At 26.8% G+C, this 18,106-nt stretch overlaps 1 protein-coding gene across 13 annotated transcripts in view; it reads right to left on the reverse strand.

Moving 5' to 3' along the window:
• Positions 1–18,106, reverse strand: part of LOC135143758 (transcription factor hamlet-like) — a 321,297-nt gene that overhangs the window by 25,747 nt on the left and 277,444 nt on the right. For 12 of the 13 annotated variants that reach the window (XM_064075684.1, XM_064075691.1, XM_064075694.1 and 9 more), the window contains one exon: positions 11,796–11,925. In XM_064075684.1, the coding sequence (XP_063931754.1) occupies positions 11,796–11,925 (130 nt within the window). Of the gene's footprint in view, positions 1–11,795; positions 11,926–12,452; positions 12,520–18,106 lie in introns of those variants that run through there. The other variant, XM_064075698.1, reaches the window with a different exon arrangement.

Here is an 18,106-nt window from a genome sequence, read left to right on the forward strand (position 1 = left end):
ATTTTCTTGGAAGGTATGTCATCTGCCAAAATCAGTTTTATCTTAGCAAGTACTAGGCCCACCCACCCCCCCCTTTCCTTATGTAACGTATTTCCGTTCAGCATAAAATCATTCATTTCATTCAGATCGAATCAAATCAATCACCGAAAAAGGGACAGGGTGGGTGGGCGGGGCTAATTTTTCTTCAAATTTAAGTTTTACTTTGAAATTAATGCCAATGAAAAATTTTTATGAGAGACAAAATAATCCGAAAAAAATAAAAATTAACTGAAAATCACAAAGGAAGGCAACTTTTTCTTCGAGGATATATCAATTGCCAAAATCAGTTTTGTATTGGCAAGTACTAGCCCCGCCCACCCGCCCATTATTTTCTTAGAGGATATATCAACTGCCAAAATCAGTCTTATCGTATCAAGTACTAGCCCCGCCCACCCGCCCTCTATTTTCTTGGAAGGTATGTCATGTGCCAAAATCAGTTTTATCTCAGCAAGTACTAGGCCCACCCACCCCCCTTTCCTTATTATAACGTATTTCCGTTCAGAATAAAATCATTCATTTCATTCAGATCGGATAAAATCAATCCCTGAAAAGGAGACAGGGTGGGTGGGCGGGACAAATTTGTCTTCAAAATTAAGCATTCATCTCAGATGAATTTTCTAGTTGACCAAACTCTACCATCAGGTCTTCAAAATTACCGAAAACTCGATTTTTTTATATATATTTTGTCCAAATATTACCAAAATTTTAAAAACTAAAAGAACCAAAAAATGAGAAATGGAAGAATTTTCAAATTGAAAAATTGTAAATCAGAAATTGTAAAAAAAAAAACATAAATCCAGGAAACGGATAAAACAAAAATTAAACAACTTAAAAATTCATTAATTGAAGATGTAGTATTCAAAAATTCAAAAATTGAAAAATCGCAAAATCGCAAAAAGTAAAATTAAAAACACGTTGAAAAATTGCAAAATTGTATAATGATTGAAAAATCGAAATTTTGAAAAAAAAATTGAGGGAATGAATAATTGTGAAAATAAAAATTTGGAATATTTAAAAACTAAAAATTGGAAGATTGAAATATCGAAAATTTCCAAAATTGAACAAATAAATCGTGAGAACATCGTGAAAATGAAGAAAACAAAAATTAAACAACATATAAATTGAAAAATCTAATAATTGAAACATTTTTAATCGAAAAATTTTAAATTTAAAAAACACCGAACTGAAAAATCGATGAAATGAAAAAATCAAATTTCTAAAAATTAAAATTAGAAAAATTGGAAGATTAGAAAAAAGAACAAACCTGAAATTTTGAAAAATTGCAAATCGAAAAATTGTAAAATCGAAAACTGCATATCGAAAAGGTCAAAATTTTAATATTAAAAATTCAAACAATTGAAAAATTTTGAACCGAAGATCTGAAAAAGTGAAAACCCGAATAATTAAAAGCCAAGAAACTAAAAAATCGAAAAACTGACAAAACAAGAAAATTGGAACAATAAAAAAAAAGTGACTTTTCAGTTTCTCGATTTATCAATTTTAAGATATTTCAGTCCGATTTTTCGACTTCTCGGTTTTAGATTTTTTAATTTTGTGATCTATAAAATTTTTGGATATGTCAAATTATCAATTTTTCCGTGTTCCATTTCTCGATTTATCAAGATTTTGTCATATTTAGATTTTTCAAATGCTCAATTTACTGATTTCTCGATTTATCGATATTTTTTGTTTTAAATTTTTGAATTTTTCGATTTTTCTATTTTTTGATTTAGCAATTTTTCGAGAATTCCGTTTTTTCAATATCATAGTTCCAATTTCTTTCCCACATTTCAGACAAAAGTCTTTTCAAGATGATGATTTAAAAAATTAAACAACGGTATCAAAAGACTAAATTTGGAATTTTTTGTGGCTTACAGCTATTGATTGAGGTCTTTACAGTGAGTACCCATAGCTCTGAAATAGAAGTAAGTAGTCATCTAATTTGCCAGATTGTGCTTATATTTGTATTAATGCGTTTTCCTCTTTCTTCAACACAGGCCTTTAAGTTCGAAAGTAAACCACTTCGGACAGTTACGAGGGACATATTTTACGATTTAATGTGGAATGTACTTCTCAAAACCATAAAACAGAATGTTAAAAAAGCTGAAATATTTTCATCTAAGTTACGACCAACTAGTAAAAAATCCCCATGAGCCGAACCACCATAAAAGTCATTCAAAAGATCATAATCATATACAGTACGTTTCTTAAACTATCGTCGTACAAACCAAGTTTTTCTTCTAATTACAATTAAACTAGACCGAAAATCCGGCCCTGCACGCGAACGCAATCCCGATTTTTAACGACACACCGGAAGACGCTGACCATATCCGGCATGTGCCCCCGCGGCCCTTGACTCCGCTTGACGGGGTAATTGGCTCAAATCAAGGGTGATTTATTCAAAAACAGGATGCGATCCGCTGGCCGTTAGCCGAACTCTCCTGCCGTGGAAAAAGACCAAATTGATCTTCATCCTCCGGTGGAAATCAATCGAAGGAGGGTGAACACAATGGTCACGTGACGGGGGCCGTGTCAGCGCCTACCCGGATTACCGCGGCTATTGTGGTAGCAACCCTTGCCGATATAGAGTTGTCATATCGTGCGCGGGGCGTCAAACGTTATTTATGGTCCCGCGTGTTTATTATGAGTAATGCGGTGCCAGACAGATGGAGCTTGCGTCACGATGCCCAAAATTGTGATCGATGGGCTTGTTTGCGGATTTGGGAGCGTTTAGGGTAATTGGTTGGCGGCGGAGGGGCGATTTTGGCGAATTTTGACGGTGGTTTTGGTCGATTTAGGAACCCATCTGGGACGAAATTTGTAGACCTGAGCACTTGATTTGGCTAACAGATTTAAGGAATTTTGAAATTTTGACAAATTTTTGGAAATTCGATCAATTCACACTTCGTAATTATTTTTGTCACTAGTCATAGGGTGAAATAATACATCATTAAGTTGACAATTTATTTATTTTTTATTTATTTCGACTTTTGGTACTTGAAATTTTTTAATTTTCCAATTACTTGACTTTTCAATTTCTAGATTACTTATTTTTTTAGCTTTTTCGATTTTTCATTTTTCAAAATTGTTAAGTTTTCAATTTCTCGATTGTTATTTTGTGAATTTTTGGTTTCTTTAATTTTTCAGTGTTCAATTTTTCAAGCTTTCAGTTTAAAATTTTTCTATCTTTGAACCCTTTTTGGCCTGTTTCAATTTTTTGTTTTGTCAATTTTTCAGTAACTCAGTTTTTGATTTTTCGGTTTTTAAAGTTTTAGTTTCAATTTTTCGAGTTTTAAATTTTAAAATTTCTGAATTTTTCCAATTCTTTAATTACAGTTTTTCAATTTTTCAAATTTTCAGTTTCAAATTTTCCAATTTTGCTATTTTGCAGTTCCTTGACTGTTAATTTTTCTGTTATTAAAAGGTTTTCTTAATTTTTTTAACTCATTTAAAGTTTTTCATTTATCCCTTTTTTAATTTTTCGAATTTTGCATTTTTTGATTTGCCGTTTTCAATTTTCCAATTTTTCGATTTTTCAGTTTCGCAATTCTTAAGTTTTAGATTTTTCGACTAAAAACTTTTCAATTATGTATTTCGTCTTTCAGTTTCTGGGTTATTTAAGCTTGTTTTTTTCGTTTTCTAGATTCATCAATTTTTTATTCTTTTAATTTTTCGATTTACAATTTTCCGATTTGAAAAACTTTCAATTTTTGGATATTTAATTTTTTTAATTTTTCACTTTCTGGCTCTTTGATATGAAGACTTTCATCACTTCAGTGTTTTGTTTCTTCATTTTCTTGATTAATTTTCCACACAATTTTTAATGTGTGGAGTTTTCATTTCTTTAATTTGACGATTTTACAATTACTCTATTTGAAGTTTTTCGTTTTTCAATTTTTAACTTCAATGTCTCGATTTTTAATTTGTGGATATTTTGTTTCTTTAACTTTGTCAATCTTAAATTTTACAATTTTTCAATCCTTCAATTTTTGGTCCTGCAATTTTTCAATTTTTCAGTTTGTAATTTTACTGTTTTGCAATTTTTAGATTTTTGGATTTTTCGCTTTTTCAATACTTAGATATTTCAATTTTTTGTTTTATCAAATTTTCGTTAAAATTTTTCGAGTTTTCAATTTTTGAATGTTTCATTTTTTTAGTCCACATATATTCAAGTTTACAGTTTTAAATTTTATCGATTTTTTGATTTGTAATTTTACTATTTTTGAGTTTTTCGATTTTTTGTTTTTCAGATTATTCAATTTTTAAAGATTTTTATTTTTTTCGTTTGTCAAGTGTTCGTTTCAATTTTTCGAGTTCTCAATTTAAAAAATCTTCAATTTTTCTAATTTTTTAATTGCACAATTTTGCAATTTTTTTAATCTATATTTTAAATTTTCCAATTTTGCGATTATTGACTTTTAATTTTTCGGGTTGTCAATTTAAAATTTTTCATTTTTTGAGTTTTTAATTTTTCAATTTTGTATTTTTTTCGTTTTCAAGTTAAAATTTTTCAAATTTGTCGATTTTGTCAATTTTCCAATTTTTAGATCTTTCAATTTTCGTTCTGAAAATTTTCCGTTTGGATTGTAATTTTTCAATTTTGGAATGTTTCAATTTTTGCTCCACATTTTTATAAAATTACAGACTTAGTTATCAATTTTTCGGTTTATAATTTTACAATTTTTCAGTTTTGCGATTTTTCGACTTAAATTTTTTGTTTTGTCAATTTTTCAATAACTCAGATTTTGATTTTTTGGTTTTTAAAGTTTTAGTTTCAATTTTTCGAGTTTTAAATTTTAAAATTTCTGAATTCTTCCAATTCTTCAATTACACAATTTTTCAATTTTTCGAATTTTCAGTTTTAAATTTTCCAATTTTGCTATTTTGCAGTTTCTTGACTGTTAATTTTTCTGTTATTAAATGTTTTTCTTCATTTTTTTTAACTCATTTCAAGTTTTTCATTTATCCCTTTTTTTATTTTTCGAATTTTGCATTTTTTGATTTGCCGTTTCCAATTTTCCAATTTTTAGATTTTTCAGTTTCGCAATTCTCAAGTTTTAGATTTTTCGACTAAAAACTTTTCAATTATGAATTCCGCCTTTCAGTTCCTGGGTTATTCATGCTTGTTTTTTTCGTTTTCTAGATTTATCAGTTTTTTATTCCTTTAATTTTTCGATTTACAATTTTCCGATTTGAAAAATTTTCAATTTTTGGATATTTAATTTTTTTAATTTTTCACTTCCTGGCTTTTTGACATGAAGACTTTCATCACTTCAGTGTTTTGTTTCTTCATTTTCTTCACAAATTTTAATGTGTGGAATTGTCATTTCTTTAATTTCACGATTTTACAATTACTCTATTTGAAGTTTTTCGTTTTTCAATTTTTAACTTCCATGTCTCGATTTTTAATTTGTGGATATTTTGTTTCTTTAACTTTTCAACATGGATTTTTTCACCTAGTCAATCTTAAATTTTACAATTTTTCAATCCTTCGATTTTTGGTTCTGCAATTTTTTGTTTTGACAAATTTACGTTAAAATTTTTGAATGTTTCAATTTTTAGTCCACATATTTTCAAGTTTACAGTTTTAAATTTATCGATTTTTTGATTTGTAATTTACTAATTTTCAGTTTTTCGATTTTTTGTTTTTCAGATTATTCAATTTTTAGAGATTTTAATTTTTTTCGTTTGTCAAGTTTTCGTTTCAATTTTTCGAGTTCTCAATTTAAAAAATTTTCAATTTTCCTATTTTTTTAATTACACAATTCTGCAATTTTTTTAATCTATATTTTAAATTTTCCAATTTTGCGATTATTGACTTTTAATTTTTCGGGTCGTCAATTTCAAATTTTTCATTTTTTGAGTTTTTAATTTTTCAATTTTGTATTTTTTTCCAGTTTTCAAGTTAAAATTTGTGAAATTTGTCGATTTTGTCAATTTTCCAATTTTTAGGAATTTTCATTTTTTTTCTTCACTTTTTCAGTTGCGCTGTTTTTAAATTTTAGATTTTTCCATTAAAAATTTTTCAATTATGTATTCAATTTTTCAATTTCTGGGATGTTTAATTCTTGTTTTTTCGTTGTCTGTATTTATCAATTTCTTCCACAATTTCTCGATATGAAAATGTTTCAAATTTGGCCATTTTATTTTTTTAATTTTTCACTTTCTGGCTTTTTAATTTGAGGATCTTTCAATTCTGTACTAAGTTTTCAACTTTACATAACTTTCAACGCTTCCATTTTTTTGCATCTTTAATTTTTTGAGTTCTTTCACACGGAATTCCTGTATTTTCCTATAGAGTACGTCATCTGCCAGAATCATTCTTATCTTAAGCGATACTAGCCCCACCCACCCACCTTCTATTTCCTTCGGAAGGTATGTAATTTGCCAAAATCAGTCTCATCTTAACAAGTACGAACCCCGCCCACCCACCCTGTATTTCCTTCAGAAGGTATGTAATTTGCCAAAATCAGTCTTATCTTTGCAAGTACTTCCTAAGATACGACTGATTTTGGAAAATAATATACTCTCTAAGAAAATAGAGGGCGGGTGGGCGGAGCTAGTACTTGCTAAAATAAGACTGATTTTGGCGAATGATATACTTAAAAAAAAATAGAGGGCGGGTGGGTGGGGCTAGTATTGGCTGAAAGAAAACTGATTTTGGCAGATGAGATACCCTCTACAAAAATAGAGGGCGGGTGGGCGGGGCTAGTATTGGCTACAAGACGACTGATTTTAGCAGATGAAATACCCTCTAAGAAAAAAAGACAGCTAGTGGGCGGGGTTAGTGTTAGCTAAAATAAGTCTGATTTTGGCTAATGAAACTAACCTAAGAAAATAAAGGGCGGGTGGGTGGGGCTAGTACTTGCTAAGATAAAACTAATTTTGGCGAATGATATACCCTCTTAAAAAATAGAGGGTTGGAGGGCGGGGCAAGTACTTGTTAAGATAAGGTTGATTTTAGCAAATGAAATGTCCTATAAGAACACAGAGGGAAGGTGGGCGGAGCTTGTACTTACTAAGATACGACTGATTTTGGCAAATGACAGTCTCTAAGAAAAGAAAGGGAGGGTGGGCGGGGCTAGTACTCGCTAAATTAAGACTGATTTAGGCAAATTACATACCTTCTGAAGAAAATAGAGGGCGGGTGGGCGGGGCATGTAAAGATAAGACTGATTTTATTTTCCACTTTCTAGATTTTTAAATTGTGGATTTTCCGATTTTTCTATTATTAAACTCTTAAAATTTTTTCTTTTGCCAATTTTTCAGGAGCTCAATTTTGTATTTTTTTTTATTTTTCAAGAATCCGGTTCATTTTTTTCAGTTCTCAGTTTAAAATTGTTCAATTTTTTGATTTTTTTGATTTTTAGGGGCGTCAATTTAAAGTTTTTCATTTAATCGTTTTCTTAACTTTTCAATTTTGCATTTTTTGAATTGCAGTTTTCAATTTTTCAATTTAGGTTATTTAATTTTTGACCGTTTTCTGGATTTATCAATTTTTTATTTCTCCAATGTCTGGATTTACAATTTTCTCATGCGAAAATATTTCAATTTTTGGCCATTTTATTTTTTATTTTTGTCTGGCTTTTTATTTTGAGGATTTTTGAATTCTATAATAATTTTTCGGTTTATCAAACTTTCAAAGCTTTTTTTGTATCTTTAATTTTTTGGTTTTTTAATGTTTCACTTCCTCGATTTTAAATGTACGGATTTTTCGTTTCTTTAATTTTTCAATACGCAATTTGTCAAATTGTCAATTTAAAATTTTCCAATTTGTCAATGTTTTAATTTTTGAATCTGAAAAATTTTTGCTCTGCAATTTTTCTATTTTACAATTACGCAATTTTTCGATTTTTCGGTTTTTAGATATTAAATTTTTTTGACAATTTTTCAATGTCTCTTTTTTTCATTTATTTTAGTTTTTTTTTTAATTATAGAATTTGGGATATTTTCCATTTTTTTTTTGGTCTGCAATTTTTAAAATTTCTAATTTTAAATTTTTCAATTTTTCGCTTTTCTTTTTCATTTGTTTTGTTCATTTTCTACTTTCCCAATTTTTTTGTTTTTTTCAATTGTTCGTTTTAATTTATCAATTTGTCTGATTATACAATTTTGCATTTTTTTTGTTTTTTTACAATTTTTCCAATTCACAGTTTTTTTAATTTTTCGATTTTTCGATTTAATTCGTGGATTGTTCGTTTCTTTAATTTTTCCAATTACAACTTTTCGAGATTTCATTTTTTGACTTCTGCAAGTACTGCAATTTTTCAGGAGCTCAATTTTGTATTTTTTTTATTTTTCAAGAACCCGGTTCATTTTTTCTAGTTCTCAATTTAAAATTGTTCAATTTTTCGATTTTTTTGATTTTTAGGGGCGTCAATTTAAAGTTTCTCATTTAATCGTTTTTTTAACTTTTCAATTTTGCATTTTTTGAATTGCACTTTTCAATTTTTCAATTTAGGTTATTTAATTTTTGTCCGTTTTCTGGATTTATCAATTTTTTATTTCTCCAATGTCTGGATTTACAATTTTCTCATGTGAAAATATTTCAATTTTTGGCCATTTTATTTTTTTATTTTTGTCTGGCTTTTTATTTTGAGGATTTTTGTAATAATTTTTCGGTTTACAAAACTTTCAAAGCTTTTTTTTGTATCTTTAATTTTTTGGTTTTTTAATGTTTCACTTCCTCGATTTTGAGTTTATGGATTGTACGTTTCTTTAATTTTTCAATATGCAATTTGTCAAATTGTCAATTTTAAATTTTCCAATTTGTCAATGTTTTAATTTTTGAATCTGTAAATTTTTTGCTCTGCAATTTTAAATTTTTCAATTTTTCGCTTTTCTTTTTCATTTGTTTTGTTCATTTTCTACTTTCCCAATTTTTTTGTTTTTTTCAATTGTTCGTTTCAATTTATCAGTTTGTCTGATTATACAATTTTGCATTTTTTTTTGTTTTTTTACAATTTTTCCAATTCGCAGTTTTTTTAATTTTTCGATTTAATTCGTGGATTGTTCGTTTCTTTAATTTTTCCAATTACAACTTTTCGAGATTTAATTTTTTGACTTCTGCAAGTACTGCATTTTTTCAGGAGCTCAATTTTGTATTTTTTTAATTTTTCAAGAATCCGGTTCATTTTTTCCAGTTCTCAATTTAAAATTGTTCAATTTTTCGATTTTTTGATTTTTAGGAGCGTCAATTTAAAGTTTTTCATTTAATCGTTTTAACTTTTCAATTTTGCATTTTTTGAATTGCAGTTTTCAATTTTTCAATTTAGGTTATTTAATTTTTGTCCGTTTTCTGGATTTATCAATTTTTTATTTCTCCAATGTCTCGATTTACAATTTTTTTATATGAAAATATTTCAATTTTTGGCCATTTTATTTTCTTGTTTTTGTCTGGCTTTTTATTTTGAGGGTTTTTGAATTCTCGAATAATTTTTCGGTTTACAAAACTTTCAAAGCTTTTTTTTGTATCTTTAATTTTTTGGTTTTTTAATGTTTTACCTCCTGGATTTTTAATTTATGGATTGTACGTTTCTTTAATTTTTCAATATGCAATTTGTCAAATTGTCAATTTTAAATTTTCCAATTTGTCAATGTTTTAATTTTTGAATCTGTAAAATTTTTGCTCTGCAATTTTTCTATTTTACAATTACGTAATTTTTCGATTTTTCGGTTTTTAGATATTAATTTTTTTTTTGACAATTTTTCAATGTCTATGTTTTTCATTTATTTCAGTTTTTTTTTTAATTATAGAATTTGGGATATTTTTCCATTTTTTTTTGGTCTGCAATTTTTAAAATTTCTAATTTTAAATTTTTCAATTTTTCGCTTTTCTTTTTCATTTGTTTTGTTCATTTTCTACTTTCCCAATTTTTTTGTTTTTTTCAATTGTTCGTTTCAATTTATCAGTTTGTCTGATTATACAATTTTGCATTTTTTTTTGTTTTTTTACAATTTTTCCAATTCGCAGTTTTTTTAATTTTTCGATTTTTCGATTTAATTCGTGGATTGTTCGTTTCTTTAATTTTTCCAATTACAACTTTTCGAGATTTCATTTTTTGACTTCTGCAAGTACTGCAATTTTTCAGGAGCTCAATTTTGTATTTTTTTTATTTTTCAAGAACCCGTTTCATTTTTTCTAGTTCTCAATTTAAAATTGTTCAATTTTTCGATTTTTTTGATTTTTAGGGGCGTCAATTTAAAGTTTTTCATTTAATCGTTTTTTTAACTTTTCAATTTTGCATTTTTTGAATTGCAGTTTTCAATTTTTCAGTTTAGGTTATTTAATTTTTGTCCGTTTTCTGGATTTATCAATTTTTTATTTCTCCAATATCTGGATTTACAATTTTCTTATATGAAAATCTTTCAATTTTTGGCGATTTTATTTTTTTATTTTTGTCTGGCTTTTTATTGTGAGGATTTTTGAATTCTGTAATAATTTTTCGGTTTACAAAACTTTCAAAGCTTTTTTTTGTATCTTTAATTTTTTGGTTTTTTAATGTTTCACTTCCTCGATTTTTAATTTATGGATTTTTCGTTTCTTTAATTTTTCAATATGCAATTTTTCAAATTGTCAATTTTAAATTTTCCAATTTGTCAATGTTTTAATCATTTTTCAATTAGGCATTTTTTTCGATTTTTCAGTTTTTAGATATTAAATTTCTGTTGACAATTTTTCAGTGTTTCAATTTTTCAATTCTTACTTGTTTTCATTATAGAATTTTGGATATTTTTCCATTTTTTTTTTGATCTGCAATTTTTAAAATTTCCAATTTTAAATTTTTCAATTTTTCGCTTTTCTTTTTTTTTTGTTTTCTCTATTTTCCACTTTCCCAATTTTTTCTTTTTTTCAATTGTTCGTTTCAAATTATCAATTTGTCTGATTGTACAATTTTGCAATTTTTTTGTTTTTACAATTTTTCCAGTGCACATTTTTTTTTTACTTTCTCGATTTAATTCCTGGATTTTCCGTTTCTTTAATTTTTCCAATTACAATTTTTGGAGATTTCGATTTTTTGACTTTTGCAAGTCTGCAGTTTTTCAATTGTTGATGTTTTATTTTTCCAATTTTTCAACAAAAGCAAAAAGGGATTTTTTTTCAAAAAATTAAAAACGAGAAAACGAAATATCAAAAAACTATAAAATCGAAAAATTAAAAAACCAGAAACCTATAAAATCAAAAAATTAAAAATACGAAAGTTGGAAAATCGAAACATTGAAAAATTTTAGCATTGAAAACTCGAAAAATTACAAAATCAAAACACTGAAAAAAATCGAGAAACTGAAGAATTTTTAAAAATTTTACAATATCGATCCAAAAAAACCTCAGACCATAAAATATAAACAGACAGAGGGGCTTTGTTGTGATTAATCGGAAATTAATCCTAGACTGCGAATTTATTATTACATAGAAAATGTTAGGTTTTAGATATCTATCAATCAATTGGTTATCATTTTTTCTGTGTCCTATGAAGCAACAAGTGCGCATTGGAAAATTTCTTCCTTTTTTAGTGTTCCTTCGGGTGTACCGCAAGGCAACAATATGACCCCATTCTTTTCTTTCTATGTGAACGATTAACTTAAAATTTTGTATTGAATTTGACTATTTAATAGAGTGCTATGGAAATAAAAGATCTAAGGGTGATATTTGACTTGGGAATTGACTAAAATTAGGTACAAGTGTGGATAAAATAAAAAATAATTTATCTTCACCAGAAAATTCTAGAATTTTTTGTAAAGTTGTGTAAACTCACCGGTCTCCCGGTCCGACTTCTCGTCCGCCGAGGTCGAGTCCCCGAACATATCCTGGAGGTTCAAGGGCTCCCTGGGCCCCAGCACCAGCTCCGTCCCCGCCGGTATGTCCATGCACGTCTCGTACCATAGCTGCAAGTTCCAAATTCATTATTCTCTTTTTCCGATCATTTTTCTAACGCCAACACGACCTTTCGTCGTGATTTATCCGCCCGGCATCGCCGTTTGACACCAAATTACTCAAGCCCGTGATGGTAAAAGGTTACGCTGTTCTTCCTCGTGGGTTCAATTATATGTAGGTACAAAAAAAACGTATTTTTAGCTATGCACATCGGAACCCGAGAGAAAACGTGTCATTTTTAAATCTAATTGAAATTTAATTAGCGCAAGCCCCGAGGAACGTTTATGCAAACTTTCGAGCGCAAAAAGTCCGGCAAAATGTGTGTTATTATTTCAATTACATAAAGGCTTTTTTCGAGTGTTTCTGTTGTTTTAATAAGGAGAAAAGTGGCTTGCGTGGAGCGAGCTTTCTTTGGAGGCCGCCGACGGTTTGGTCTTGTTGTGAGAATAAGATTTCGCGGAATTAAATTACGAAAAAAAAAACAAGAAAGAAGTAGAAAGACGAAAAAGGCTTGAGATAAGAGAGTGAGATGACTTACCCTTTTAATTTTTGTAAAATGAAGACGTAAAATGAGCCGACTCATTTCAACAAAACTTGTATCGAAGATTATGTAACCTTGTGTAAAGCGTGATATTTTTGCCGAATTTTATCAACAATCTTATCACGAAGTTGCAATCCTCCTGAATCATCTTTATAAAACAAAACATGTTTCTGCAAACTCGACACTCTAGCGAAATTTCCAAAATCATCACTTCATAGATTACATAGATTTAGTCCAAAATTAAATCAAGAATTATTATAAACGAGAGATTGACGTCAGCATTTAATTCAGGAGCGGGGAAGCACGCAAGTTACGAAAGAAATTGGTCGAAGGTTATTTGACTGAACTTCCCTAGCCCCTGAGGTGCAGCCAACAAATCCTAACAAATATTTGAAAATTATATTTTTTTGTGATTTTCATTTAGTGATAACCTTTACAAAGGAAACAAAATGAAAAAGCAAAAAATTGAGGATTCGAAAAATCGAAATTCGAAAAATATGTACCAATTTTTCGATTTTTCAATTTTAGGACATTCAACTTTTAATTTTCCGGTTTTTCAATTTTTTAGTTTAAAATTTTTCAGTTTTTCGAATTTTTGATTTTGAAATTTTGCACCTTTCGATTTTACAATTTTTCGATTTGCAATTTTTGAAATTTTCAAGTTTTTCCATTTTTTCTCTTTTACAATTTTCAAATTTCGCGAGTCTTAATTTTTAAAAATTTTGTTTTTTCATTCCATCGATTTTTTTGGTTTATAATTTTTGTTTTTTTTGGTTTATAATTTTTGTTTTTTTTTTCGTTTTCACGACTTTTCAATTTTTTATTTTTTCGATTTACAATTGTCCGATTTGAAATTTCTTATTTTTATGTTTTTACCCATTTTAATTTTTTAAATTTTCTTTATTAATTTTTGCTCTACCAAATCTTTCAATGTTTCAATTTTCTCTTTCGTCAATTTTTTGTTTTTAATTTTTTACTTTGTCTATTTTTAATCTAAAATGTTTCAATTTCTCGTTTTTTAGTTTTATAATTTTTTCATTTTTCACTCATTAGATATTTCAATTTTTCATTTTCTCGATTTAAAAATTTTTCAATTTTTAGATTTTAAGTTCTACAATTTTCCAATTTTTCAACATTTCGATTTTTCTAATTCTCAATTTTTAGTTATTTCAATGTTTGTTTTGTTATTCTTATTTTATTTATAATTTTGCAATTTACGAATTGTCAAGTTTAGATTTTTCAATTCTAGAATCCTTCAATCTTTTGATCTGCAAATTTGTATATTTATATTTTTAAATTTTTCAAGTTTTTGTTTTGTCCATTAATTAAAAAAGTGCAAAAGTGAAATTACCGAAAAACGGTAAAATCGAAATATTGAAAAATTGATAAATCAAAATCAAAATCAAAATTGGAAAAATCAAAAAATCGAAAGATTGAGAAATTAAGAAATCGAAAAATCCAAGAATCGAGAAACTGATGTAACCTATATTGGAAAAATTCAAAAATTTTAATTAAAAAAAATCGAAAAATTGGAAAATTGAAATTTTTAAAAATCGGGAAATTGAGAATTCGAAAAATCGAAACATCGAAAAATCTTGATAAATACAGAAATGAAGATTAGTATTTTCTTTATGTTCCAATTTTTTGATTTCTCAATTTTTTGATATTTCATTTTTTTGCTTTCTCAATTTTCCGATTTTTTAGTTCCCGATTTTTAATTTTTCGGTTTTTCGATTTTTCAGGTCATCGGTTTAAAATTTTTCACTTTTACAATTTTTCAATTTTCCTAATTTTCATTTTTAGAAATATTTTTATTTTTTCATTTCATCGATTTTCCAGTTTCACGATTGTTAAATTTTCGATTTTTCCATTCCTAGGTTATTTAATTTATTTTTTTTTTGTTTTCACTATTTATCGTTTTTTCATTTCTTCAATTTTTCGATTTACAATTTTCCAATTTGAAAATTCTTATTTTTTTTTTGTTTTAATCCATTTTGATTTCTTAATTTTTCTTTATTAATTTTTCCAAATCTTTCAATGTTTAAATTTTTTCCACTTTTAATTTTTTTAATTTTTCATATTCTCTATTTTGAATTTAAACTGTTTCAATTTCTCGATCTTTTAATTTTACAATTTTGCAATTTTTCGATTTATTTAAATACCTAATTTTTGCAATTAATCTTCGAGTTTTCAATGTTAATTTATCAATTTTGGATTTGTGGATTTTGGGTTTCTTTCTTTAATTTTTTAGCTTTCCAATTTTTCAATATTTCGATTTTTCCATTTTTCAATACCTAGATACTTCAATTTTTTGTTTTATTATTTTTATTTAAAAATGTTTCAATTTTTCAATTTTTTGGTCTGCAATTTTTATGTTTATATTTTTTATTTTTCAAGTTTTAGATGTTTCAATTTTTTATTTTGTGTACTTTTCGGTTTCTCGATTCTCAGTTTTTCTGAATTCAAAATAGAAAAACTCGAAGAACTAAAAAATCCAAAAATCAAAAATGTTAAAATATATAAAATCGAAAAACTGAAGAAACGAAATATTGAAAAATAGAGAAATCGAAACATAAAAAATCTAAAAATCTGAAAATTAAAATCGAAAATATAAAATTAAAAAAATCGAAATATTGAAAAATACCAGAACTGAAATTCCAAAAAATTGAAGAATCGGAAAATTAAACTATCAAAAATCGAAACATTTAAATCTTTATAGATCGAGAAATCGAAAAAATGAAAAACTGAAAAATCTAAAAATTGAAAAATTGAAGAATCGAAAGTTTGAGAAATAGAGAAATCGAAAAATCTAAAATTTAAAATCGAAAAATTAAAAATTTAAAAATCGAAATATTGAAAAATTCCAAATTTGAATTATTAAAAAATTCATAAATCGATAAAACGGAAAATTAAAAGATTGAAAAATTCCAAAACTTAAACGTTGTGAAATTGAGAAACCGAGAAACCGAAAATTGAAAGATCAAGAAATAGGGAAATCAAAAACTCGACCAATCAAAATATCGAGAAATTGAACAATTGAAACCCATGAACGGCATAAACTGAAAAATTGAAAAATCGTATTTTGGAGAATAAAAAAGAAAAAACATGAAACTATATATCGGAAAATTGAGAAATCGAAAAGTCAAAAAATTCAAAATTTTAAAAACCTAAACGATGAAAAATTAAAAACTCAAATGGAAAAGTTGAAAAATTTCAAAAATGGAAAAACTGAAAAGTCGGGAAATCGAACATCAAAAAGTCCACAAATCGAGAAATAAAAAATCGAAACATGGAAATCTCTCTGAATCGAGAAAAACTGAAAAATTGAAAAATCTAAAAACTGAAAAATTGAAAATTTTTAAAACCGAAAAATCTAACTAAAATTTAAAAATCGAAATATTGAAACATCCCAAAATTGCATTATTAAAAAATTAATAAATAAAACGGAAAATTGAAAAATATAAAAATCCCAAAACTGAACATATAAAACTTGAGAAATCGGAAAATCGAAAATTGAAAAATCGAAAAATAGGAAAATCAAAAACTCCACCAATCGAAAAATCGAGAAATTGAAAAATCGTAAACCTAGGAACGCCAAAAACTGAAAAACTGAAAAATCGTAATATTGGAGAATTAAAAAAAAAAAATGAAAAAAATGCGAAACTACATATCAGAAAATTGAGAAATCGAAGAATTGAATAATCGCAAACTCTTAAATACCGGAGAATAAAAAAATTTAAAAAAATATCAGAAAATTGAGAAATCGAAAAATTGAAATCTAGAAAGTGATAAATCGATAAACTAAAGAATAAAAAAACTGAAAAATTCCAAAACTAAAATATCGAAAAATTGAGAAATCGATAAGTCGAGAAACCGAAAGTCGAAATATCGAAAATTGTAAAAATCTAAAAAATTGAAAAATCAAAAACCTGAGAAATCGAAGTATTGAAAAATTTGAAAATCAAAAAACTAAACCGAAAATCTGAAAAATCAAGAAATTAAAATATCGAAAAATTAAAGATTCGAAAGAAAACTCGAGAAATCTTGAAATCGAAAAGTCGCAAAATCGAAAATTTTAAAAATCCAAAAATTGGAAAATCAAAAACCTGAGAAATCAAAAAATTGAAAAATTTTAAATTCGGAATCCTGAAAAATCGAGAAATCGAACATTCAAAAGCCCTCAAATCGAGAAATGGAAAAATTTTAAAATTTCAAATCGAAATATTGGAAAAATTCCCAAGCAGAACAATCGAAAGATCAAAAATGTTACAATAAACAAAAATACAAGAATAAAAATATCGAAAAACTGAATAATCGAAATAATTATTGAAAAAGTGAAAAATCGAAACATCAAAAAATCGAAAATTCAAAAAATTAAAATATTGAAAAATAGCAGAACTGAAATATCGAAAAATTGATAAATTGATTTCACGACATCGAAATCTCTACAAATCGAAAAATCGAAGAAGTAAAAAATTGAAAAATCTCAAAACTCAAAAATTGAAACCTCATTTAAAAACCGAAAAATTCGAAAAATAGCCAGGCAACAAAATCGAAAAGTGAAAAATCAAGATTTTGAAAAATCAAAAGGAAAAATGTCAAAAATTAAAATATCGAAAAATTTTAAATCGAAAAATCTGAAATTTAAAAATCCACATTTTGAAAAATCCCAAAACTAATACATAGTTATTAAAAAATTGATAAATCGATAAAATGGAAAGTTAAAAAATTTAAAAATTCCAAAGTGGAAACGTTAAAAAATTGAGAAATCGAGAAATCGAAAACTGAAAAATCGGAAACTTAGGAAGTGAGGGATCGAAATTCGAAACGTCCACAAACCGAGAAATCACAAAATCGAAACATCGAAATCTCTACAAATCGAGAAAAAGTGAAAAACTGAAACATGTAAAAACCGAAAAACTTTGAAAATTGGCAAGCAAAAACGTCGTAGAACTGAAAAATCGAAAAATTGAAAATTCAAAACCTTAAAAAATCCAAAAATTAAAATATCGTAAAATTGAGTAATCGAAAAACTTTAAATCGAAAAATCTAAAATTTAAAAATCAAAGTATTGAAAAATCCCAAAATTGAATTATTACAAAAATTGACACATCCATCAAACGGAAAAATGAAAAATTAAAAAATCCGAAAACTGAAACGTTGAAAAATTGAGAAATGGAGAAATGGAGAAATCGATGAACTGAAAAATCGGAAACTTAGGAACACCAAAAACTGAACAACTGAAAAATCGAAATAGTGGAGAATACCATTCGATTTTGCAATTCAAAAAATAATTTCTAAAATGTTATATAATTTTGATTTTTTTTTTACAAAATGCTTAGGGTAAAATTCAACACGGATTCATAAACCACGAGTAGAGGAGCATGTTGTAATGACCCAAATATGTCTATTTAATAAAATTTGAATATTACATCCACTATTGTAAAATTTGGAGACAACGTCATACATATAAAATTTGGCAATAATATATCCGATAATTTCGGATATCTCTGTAATAAAAATTCACACAGACGACAGACAGACAGACAGACAGACAGACAGGCGAAAACGGGGACCTATTTTTCTTACTTTAGGAGTCGTGAAATGTCGAGAAAACATGAGATACAATACAAAATTTCGTTCACATTTAA

This window comes from Zophobas morio, unplaced genomic scaffold (genome assembly GCF_036711695.1).
Source record: "Zophobas morio isolate AGI-343-1 ecotype UQ-CSIRO unplaced genomic scaffold, CSIRO_AGI_Zmor_V1 ptg000075l, whole genome shotgun sequence".
Taxonomy (NCBI): Eukaryota; Metazoa; Arthropoda; class Insecta; order Coleoptera; family Tenebrionidae; genus Zophobas; species Zophobas morio.